The sequence below is a fragment of the Petaurus breviceps genome, unplaced genomic scaffold (genome assembly GCF_028583685.1).
Source record: "Petaurus breviceps papuanus isolate PSGF00001 unplaced genomic scaffold, PetGlider_PUasm1.0 174, whole genome shotgun sequence".
In the NCBI taxonomy this organism is placed as follows: domain Eukaryota; kingdom Metazoa; phylum Chordata; class Mammalia; order Diprotodontia; family Petauridae; genus Petaurus; species Petaurus breviceps.
Genome location: NW_027185761.1, coordinates 74,533,394 through 74,543,485, shown reverse-complemented (window position 1 = coordinate 74,543,485; position 10,092 = coordinate 74,533,394). Strand labels below are relative to the sequence as shown.

General features: G+C 50.9%; 1 protein-coding gene across 1 annotated transcript in view; it reads right to left on the bottom strand.

The window, feature by feature from the left end:
• The window catches only part of AOAH (acyloxyacyl hydrolase), a 107,112-nt gene that overhangs the window by 50,458 nt on the left and 46,562 nt on the right, over nt 1-10,092 (bottom strand). Inside the window, exons 5-9 of the mRNA XM_069084584.1 lie at nt 9,570-9,629; nt 6,144-6,214; nt 2,670-2,730; nt 1,217-1,287; nt 306-354 (exon numbers count right to left, since the gene is read on the bottom strand). Coding sequence (XP_068940685.1) covers nt 306-354; nt 1,217-1,287; nt 2,670-2,730; nt 6,144-6,214; nt 9,570-9,629 — 312 coding nt within the window. The remainder of the gene's footprint in view (nt 1-305; nt 355-1,216; nt 1,288-2,669; nt 2,731-6,143; nt 6,215-9,569; nt 9,630-10,092) is intronic.

Below are 10,092 nucleotides of genomic sequence, written 5' to 3'. Positions count from 1 at the left end.
TCTCTCTCTCTCTCTCTCTCTCTCTCTCTCTCTCTCTCTCTCTCCTCCTATTTCTCTTCCAGGTTCAGTCAAGTGCTCCTTCTGTCAAGATGCCTTTCCATATTCTCCATTCTTGGTGTTTCCCTTCAATTTCACTTGGTGTACATGTGTTGACCTTGCGTCCTGTCGTTTTCCCTCACTAAATAGCTCCCTGAGGGCAGGGACTGCTCCACATCCTGAATTTAATTGAATAGTGTGTTGGGGAAGGCTATTTGTAAGGGATGACAGAATCAGAAAGGAGCTCAGGTCACTTTTCTGTGGCTTACCCAGATGCCATTACAATTGGAATCCTGTCGTGCATCCCAGTTCTCTGGGCTGAAAGGGAAAAACAAAATGGATATTTATTACTCCAAAAGGTGGTGGTTCTGAAGGAAAGCCAAGACTTTCCCCAAAGAAATGGATCCTGCTGGCTTTTTTTTTTAACATAAATATATATGGAAGCTGTGGACCACGGAAGCCCCCAGCATGGCACATACCCATGGTCCTGACTCTGAACACAAGACAGTGATGTGAGCTGTGGCACGGCCAGCCCGACAACCCCAGTCATCTTGGTGATTGATGCCAGTGACTGCACCAAGGCACTCATGTCCTGAGGACCCCTGCCCTCGGGGACATGATTCATAGAGCAGCCATGTGCTAGTCTGCTAATGTTGGCTGGGTCTACAACTCCCTTGAAGGGGCCTATCTAGGGCTCCATAATGTCTGGTCAACTTAAAAGAAATAATTCCACTGACTGGATTCTGGGAAAATCATCCAACCTCCCTGTGCCTCAGTGGCCTTACATCTAGGTTCCTCCCAGCTCTAAATCTGGCAGGCAGACACAGTCTGCCCAAAGCCAAACACTGTGCCTCCATGTTCCGCTAAACTCAGAAGACCCTGGATGGCCTGAGCCATCTGCACTCTTCCCCAGGGCCAGGGGGCCAAGAGGAGGCCTGAGGGCTCTTCTAGGCCCGCGGCAAATGCTTCTCCTTCTGATAACTGAACAGAACTCTGAAGCCCAAATCCCTCCAGGGACACGAGTAACTGATTTGTGCGGTCGGTGTGTCCCCCTAAGTGGGTGCACATTGTGCTTCCTGCTATAAATGAGTTTCTGAATGAGCAGGGCTGGGAGCTCGAAAGGAGCCTGGCTCTTTAGGAGATGATTTTCAAAAACCCTGAGGGCACTTGGGAAAGTTACCGTCTGCCTGGATAGATGTTCCTGTTTCTGTCATTGCAGTCTCGTCCTCTCCAGGAAAAGCCTCTCAAAGTCTGAAACATTAGAGATGATTCAGGTGACTTTTTCAGTATTTGATGGGTGGGTCCATCTTAGATCTCAAGGTGCTGCCTCCTAGGCACAGAATCTAGGTGCTAGAAGGGCCTCAGAAGCTTCTAGTTCAATGTGGACCCGAGCAAGGACCCATCAGTAAAGGGGAACTTTCCCCTTTTCTGGGCACCCCGTCTCCTCTGCAATGGCTCCCATTCTTGGGCAGGTTTTCCTGATGCTGACCTGGAATCTGTCTCCTGGACACTCCCTCTGCCCCCTGCTCCTGGTACTTGGGACGAGCAGAACTCGGCTCTGCCTTCTTCCTTATGACAGCCCTTCAGAAGTCACTTTCACCTAGCTCTCCTGCCCCTGAGTCTTCTCTTCTCCAGAATAAATGTCCCTGGGTCATGAACTGAAGCTAACAGGGCTTGGGTTCAAGGTTCCTTTGAGAATTCCCTGGGCCAGAGTCAGCCCAGTTATAGCCAAACTCACTGGCTGTAATAGCACTTATATCAGCGGGCACCACATGGCATTGGGTAGTGGGTCTACCCCACATCTTTCTCCTGATGTCTTCAATAGCTTCATTTTACAATGTAATACAATCCAATGCCAAGATTGTTTTACTGTTAATCCTTCAAGGAGGCTGGCTTTTGTCAAATGACAAAGCCATTTAGTGGAAAAAGGACACCGAAGTGGTGACGGCATCGTTGAAGGACTCATCAGAAGTGGGGGCAAAGGGCAAAGCCTATCCAAGCTCAGCAGGTGGCCTCGACATCTTGTTATTCTAAGACATCAGCAAGCTGGAAACATGGTGGCCTTTGGACATTTGCTCCTCCAGCCCTGTAAAGCAGGATAAATGGCCTGGGCTAATTTTTAAAGCTAGAATTGTTTTGAGAATTACTGAAAGTTTCATGAAATCTTCTATGAAAACAGGAATTCTGTCATCTTTATGAGCATTTGTGCCATAATGTGGCAGAGAGGACAGAAGGCTGGACTCGGTCAGGATGACCTGGGTTCCAAATACTACCTCTGTCTCTTATGACCCTGAAAAGTTAATTTCATCCCTGTCTACCTCAGCTTCCTCATCTGGAAAATGGGGACAGTATCTGTTGTACTGATCTCATATAGCTATTGAGAGGCTCCAGTGAGGGGTTTACAAATGGTTTTATAAATGTCTTGAATGCTTTATAAATGCCAGTTGTGATGACAAACCACTGGCAGATATTTACTAAATGTCGGCGATGGACTGATCTTCTGCTGTGCTGACGCCCTTAACAAGGGGATCTTTCTCCCAATCCACCTCACACTTAAAGTACAGCAAATCCCATCTGTTTGCTCTAAGGAGAGGAGATCTGAGGAAAGGAAGAGGCGGTGTCCTTGTACTTACGGGGAAAACGCTGAACTTGTCCCCGTCTGCGTCTTCGAAGGGCAGGGTCGTGCTGAGAGCGCTAGGAACCAAGCAGAGAAGAGCCTTGTCAGGGTCCCGACGGGCAGCTCCGGGATGTCACAACAAAGGCAATCGATGGCTGGGAACTAAAAGATGACGCTCACCACTTTGTGTGACCCCAGGGGCTTATTAAACCCCTCCAATGGAGGGATGCGCAAGCGTGCTCTGCACTCCCCCTCTCCCCCGCGCCCGCTACGTGTTTTCTCCCCTCAGTCTCTTTCTGTCTCTCTGCCCCCCGCCCCATCTCTGTCACTCTCTCTCGTTCTCCCTCCCCACTCCTGTCACACACACACAGACACACACTCACACAGACACACACTCACACAGACACATGCTCACACACAGACACACACACACATACTCAAACACTCATACACACACACACATAGACACACACACATAGACACACAGATACACACACAGACACACTCACACACACACCGAGACACACACTCACACACACATCCCTTTGGTTTGAGCCAGTTCCCCTTGTCACCCGCTATTTGAAATCAGAGCAGTTTCACCCTGGCTTTTATTGGGCAGATTTCCGTGTCTAGCGGGGCTTCCCCAGACTCTCCCCAGCAGCAGAAGCTCCTTCAGATGGCTTCCTCTAACATAGCTTGGGGGCGATCCAGGGCAGAGCGGAACAGTTCCCTGTTCATTGACTGAGCCAAGACTGGGGTCGGGCAGCTAGGGCTGCAGCGTTTAGTGCTGGCCTTGAAGACGCTATGTCCCGAGTTCGAGTTCTGACTCAGACACTTAGGAACTGCGCTTGATCCCTGCCTCCCTCAGTTTTCTCAGCTGTAAAAGTGAGGATAATAACAGCACCCATCTCACAAAGTGTATTGTGAGGCTCACATGAGATAACAACTTATTCTCAAAACTTAAAGTGACCTCGAAATGGCAGCAGTTAAGGGTGAGCTCGCAGCAGCCGCTGCTCCCCGCCGACTCAGTTGCCTTGCTGGGTTTCTTGCTGCTGCTGCTAGCTAACCTTTATGCGGCGTCTACTCTGTGCCAGGTGGTTTGTGATTATCTCATTTAACCCCCACAACACTTACGGAAGGGCAGCCGGGTGGGGCAGTGGATAGAGCAGTGGATTTGGAACCATCTTCCTGAGTTCAAATCTGGCCTCAGACATTTACCAGCTGTGTGACCCTGGGCAAGTCACTGCACCCTGTTGGCCTCAGTCTCCTCATCTGTCGAATGAGCCGGAGAAGGAAATGGCCAACCAGTCTGGTATCTTTGCTAAGAAAACCCCCACTGGGGTCACGGAGAGTCAGACTTGACGGAAAATGACTGAACGACACAAAAACAATTGTGGGTGGCAGGTGCTAGAGAGAAACAGGCAAAAAGAAGTGCGGTGACTTGGCCAGAAGGCCAAACTTGAACTCACGTCTTCCTGACTACAAGTCCAGAGCTGTGTGTGCGCCGGCCGCCGCTGCCCGTGCCTGCGCTTTCTCTAACCTGACAGCCCCGGCGGGCGCTCCTGACCGCTCCGCCGGCTTTGGAGGCTTGGACTGAGGAAACAGGTCCGGGAGGCCTCCGGGAAGGGAGGACAGTGCGTGCAGAGGATGTTTCCCTGCGTACACGCCAAGGCTCCTTTTCCTTTGCCTTTGGAAGACTTTGTGAGCTTTAGGATGGAGAAGGAAGGAAATTTTAAAAGAGAGATGTGGCAACCACGTGGTCATGGGATCAGCCTGGTCAGAGAGTGGGGGACCACTGCACACACTGACCATTTGGGCTCGAATGGCTGTAGAAGCTGAGATCCAGTTCTGGATCTCAGATGTGGCATAAGCTTCCCCCTCCCCTGACAAGAGTCTGAGCAGAGCTAGGGCTGGGGTGGGGGTCAGTCCGAGCTGGGGTGGGGGTCAGACTGAGCTGGGGTGGGGGTCAGTCTGAGCTGGGGTGGGGGTCAGACTGAGCTGGAGTGGGGGTCAGTCTGAGCTGGGGTGGGGGTCAGACTGAGCTGGGGTGGGGTTGGGATGGAGGTCAGTCTGAGCTGGGGTGGGGGCCAGTTTGAGCTGCTGGGGAGAAGAGTCCGGTCTGGAACAGAGATGGATTTTAGGGCTTGGAATCAGCACTTTTGAGAATCCTGGCAGCTGGTTAGATGGAAGAAGGACAAACTGTCCTGGGACCGAAGTCAAATGAGATGTGGCAGTATCAGCAGAGATAAAACACCAAGGAGTCTGCACATCTTTAAGCATTATAGACGGGGTTTCTTTCCTTCCTGTGGTTTCTTCAATCCCAGCTGACGTCAATGACTGCATTTTGGGATGTAAGCTCATTGCCAGAAGGGACCATTTCATTCTCCGTGCTTGTATCACAGGGACCTTGGGAGGTGCCTGGCACATTGTAGGAGCTTTACTGATATTTGTCGATTGACTTCTTGATAAAGGATAGACCACTGGAAAGTCTCCAGGTTGCTTGTGAATGGGAATAGAGATGACCTTGTTTGTTGGTCAGTCATTAAAGTGGCATTCCTGTGGGTTTCTAGAAAGCAGGACAGCCAGCCTGACATAGCTCTTCAGGGTCCTCCTCCTGTCCCTTTGACCCCTCCTTGGCCTTCTTTGCTGACTCAAGGACGTGGTGTGTCCCCTAAAGTTCTGTCTGTGCTAAAGGTCACTCAGCCCTCCTGAGAGTCTGGCAAGGGAAAGCTTCCATTGGCCTCATGAACTGAATCAAGGAGCAGAAGTATGAGCTCTCCCCCCACCCTCCCCCAACCCGCCATACACACACTCTGGACTGAACCGTGACGGGGACAGCTCTGGTCCTCAGGCATGCCCTTTTGTGTCCCATGTCCAGCTCCTACCCACACCCAACACGCATGCTCTAAGCTGTGTCCACACTGGACATTTGAAGAAAAAATAGCTGCTGATTATGGATGGATTTTTTTCCTCCCCCAATTCTTTCCCCAGAAGCGAGCATAGCATTCCTCAAACTGGACTGAACACAGTCATCTCCGATTCGGTGCCATGTTTAAAGATATGGTTTTTAAAAGACTTTGTAACAGATGAGCACATTGTAAGTCCTCACACACGCCCATCCCCTGGCTGGTGTTTGACTTGGGGCCACCTAGCTCAGCTGAGTCTTTTCCCTGGTTTAGAGAATGATCAAAGCCAACCTTGGCCAGCACAGATTCTTCCCAAGCTTGGTGCAAACCAGACAGATGTGGTCTGAGTGGCAAGTTCCATGAACTGGAATCTGTTTCTAGGCCTGAGTCACTGTGGGATGTGGGATGGGTAAGCCTTCCCCCTCTCTGAGCACCTGTCTCCTCCTCTGTGAAACAAGGGGGTTGAATGAAATGATCTTGAAGGTTCTTTTGGCCCTGAATGATTTGGGAAAAGACCCAAACAAAGCAGAGCTGAAAACACAGTCACAGTCCTCTACTCAGGAGGGTAGAGACTCCATACTTACTATTCAATTTTCTGGCAGATCTTGGCCAAAGCAGGGATTGAGCAGATCCCCATCAAGCCACCAGGATTGGTCTAGAAAGAGAGGTTGATGGGTTAGGTCCTGGCTGATCCATGAGCTGCTGGCAGGGACCTAGTTGGCATTTTCTCCTGACTTTGAAGGCTGCCCATAACCTGGCCTTCCTGCCCCACATGCCTCAGGCCACTCTCCTCACTGTCCCCTAACATCTCAGGCACCTTCATGCCCCTGTGGATTCATTCTTACTTGTCCCCCCCCCCAGTGAGGAAGGCCAGCCCCCATTCTTTGATCTGAACCCAATCTTCCTCATTCTTCAGAGCTCCTAGCACCTCCCCTGAATCTCCCTGAGCTGTTCTGCTCCAGTAACCTCTGTGTGCTGATTTTTAAGATTCTTTCCCAGCTGCCTAGAAATATACCCATGTTTTCCCCATCCTGAATCCCTCCCCCCAGTAGACCCAACCATCCTTTCTAATTTTATTCTACAGCTCAGGGGATGAGGAGGAGAAAGGAATTATGGTCCATAGAAAGAACTTAATAAACATAAGTAATTTTTTTTATAATGTGTCTAATATAAAGCCAGCTTGCCTTATGGGTCACAAGAATAGATATCTGGGGGTGGCTAGGTGGTGCAGTGAATAGAACACCATCCCTGGATTCAGGAGAACCTGAGTTCAAATCTGGCCTCAGACACTTAACACAAAAAACTAGCTGTGTGACTTGGGCAAGTCACTTAACCCCAACTGACCTCCAAAAAAAGCAAAAACAAAAAACAAAAAAAAGAATAGATATCTGATTGGAGGTCTGGGTCACCCCCCCCAAGGAGTACTGTCATTTCTGACTTTGGGGGGAGCAGGAGGAGGGCCAGTCACAGCTGGACCCTTGTTCCTTCCCTTCCCTGTCTCAAGAGTGGTTTGGGGTTAGTATTCTATCTCAAATGTTGGTAGTCTAAGGATATAATGCTTTGGAGAAAGATCATTTTCCCTCATCATTCTCAAGGGGAGCTTATTATCGCCTACTTAGCTCCCTTCTGTCAAATACTAGTTACACTAATGACCAGCATGAGTAGTCATTAAATCTCTATCAAAGGAAGCATTAAACAGAAATTGGGGAAGTTTATCAAAATAGGCCAAAGAACACATGAGAAATATGGGGTCTTCCATTGAACTGGAAGATAAAATTTTAGCTCAATAAAGAAGAGAAAAAATTATCTCACCAAGGACAGCCCACTCTTAGTGGTTCCTAATATTGCAAGCTTTGGAAATCACGGGATGTGTTGGGAGCCAGCTCCCCAATGTGTCTGGGGCTCCAGGGACTCCTGTCTGCCACTCAAGAGTCCACGCTTGTGTCTCTCTGTTATCTCAAAGTCCTCCAACTATCTGAAGAAATCCTTTCTCCATTCACATAGGTATGCTGTATCCCAGCTCAGAATTCTCTCAGCCAGACAGGAGTCATGTCCCCTTATACATGCCGGCATGGTCACAGGGCTCTCCCTTCTCTCTTTCTCTGTGTCTGTCTGTAAGATCCTACTAAGTACCAGATAATAGAGCCATATATTAATTCGGCATCTACACCCCACATTAAGCTTTATATGCCAGAGCTACCCTGACGTTTAGTTGGAACCACACTTCTTTCGTCTAGAAATTGCACAGTTTGGGGGAGCAGGAAATGAAACCTGTGAGGGCATTTGCTGATGCTGCTGGAGGTGACCCATTCTGAGGCTTGGGAGCCAGAGTTTAAGTGTGTATATAATACACAAGGCATTCCACAAACCCCACAGTTTACCTACAGATGAGCATTTGAATGTAGTCAGTAAGGGTGTATGAAACATTCAGAGTGGAAGAAGACGGGGGCTGGGGCTGGAGTCAGGAAGATCCGAGTTCAGATCTGCCCTCAGATACTTGCTAGCTCTGTGATCCTGGGCAAGGCTCCGCCCTCTGTATGCCTCAGTTTCCTCATCTGCAAATGGAGGTGATAATAGCAGCCCCTCCCAGGTTGTCTGAGATCCCACCTCCAAGCTCTCACTCCTCATAGGAAACATCCCTTTATGCCAGGAGGCATGGGAGGGAGGATCTCTAGCTCTATCCCTTTGTGGGAGGGACTGTGAGGCCACTGAGGAGGGAGACAGACAGCTGGTCCAGAGCCCAGGGGCTCCCCACAGCTCCATGGCACACACATGGCTCAGACCCAGCTCCAAACTGGGTGCTGTCTCAAAGGGGACTTGTGACATGAGGGAGATGAGGCCACCATGGAGACTCAGACCTTCACGTCGGCACCATCTGCCTCCACCTCTGATTTCTCCTCCGCAGGGGATGCTTGCTGACCACAAAGGGGGGACTCTGGGGAGAGCTGAGGTCTTGCTCTTGCCCTCTCTCCAGGCTGAGCCTGAGCAGGGTCCTGGGGGAATGGCAGCCCAAGTTGGGGGTGGGCTACGGGAAGGAGCCCCTGTGTCTTGTTGGAGTTTCCTCTTTAAAGCCCTGAGTGCAACCCTGGGCCTCCAACCCTGAAGGAAAGGCCCCCATGAGCAATGGCCTGAGATGACCAGAGATGAGAAAGAACCGAGCCCCCCTTCTCCATCTCTCCAGGAGCCCAAATTCTCTTCCTTCACATCTCTGGCGCCAGGGCTCAGCATTAACCCAGAGGCCAGTGAGGATTTCCCAGCTTTGATTTGGGCCTCCCATCCACAGCCTGTAGCCTGGTTTGTAGGACTTGTGGTTAAGGGGAAAGGCCCTTCTGAAAGGAGCGGGTCCTGCTCTCCTGGAGGACAATTCGGCCCAGTGGAGGGAGCACTGGACTGGGAGGGAAGAACTGGATGAAGTCCTGCCCTGCTTCCCAACTTGCATGACCCTGGGGACACTCTTGCCTCCTCCACTCTCTCTGGGGATGAGCTGTGGCCCTCCCCCTGTACATGCATCCACAGTTCCCAGGACAAGGCCTGCCGCAGCAAAAGTGCCCGATGAACGCTCCGTCATCCATGGGTTCATCTGTAAAGTCTAGAAAGCGTGTTTTCATACATGCAGCGCGTGGTTTGTGATGTTGTTCTGGGCCTCAAAGGGCCACGCCCAAGTCACTGACCATTCTTTGGCCCTAATGGCCCCCTCTAAACATGAGTGCAGGCCAGTGATGTAACTTAGAAACAGAGTAGATTTAGAGTGTAAGGTCATTGAGGCCATCTGGTCGAATCCCCCAGCTGAGGACAATGAGGTTGGAGTTGGGTTCCTTGCCTAAGGTCCCACGGCTGGTGAGTGTCCAAGACCCAGGCCCCACAAACTCCATGGGTCACATGCAGGGAGGTGATGCCCAGGGTTTGGTCAGAGCTCCCAGAGCCAACCCTTCCCAGCCCAGGACCCATGGGCAGCTCAGGGGGCACAAGGGAGGAAGGGGCTGGTCACTTGCATGAGCCCAGGTGCTTACCATGGTTGGTGAGTGTCGGACAATCTTTCTGGCCCTGCCCAGCGCTCTTTCCAGACCCTCCTGCAAAGGCAGAGTTGGACAGAGTTAGGGTCAGACAGCAGTTTGGATTTCCATACTCTCTGAGTGTGTGTGTGTGCATGTGTGTGTGCGTGTGTGTGTGTGTGTCTGTGAGCTCATGCTCCCAGGGAGCTGATGCAGTCCTTTCTCTGGGTCCCCACTTTCTCATCCACAGAAGGAGGAGGTCAGGCGTGTGGGTCTCCCTTCCAGCTTCTCATGCCAGGCCTCTGTCCCCAGGGCTTTGGCATCCTTTGCTGGCACCCTGCATTCCAGGTAAGATCTTTGGAAAGGCCTGGTTTTCTGGGAGAGAAGGGCTTAAGTGCTCTGAGGCATGTTAGAAAGCTAATTCATCTAGACTCTTTAATGAAGAGGAGAGTGGCAAATGGCCTGCGTGCTAGAGAGATGGAAGTGATCACTCCCTCTCCCTGGTGATCTATTTTCCGTGTTGGTAATTCTGTGTGCGCCC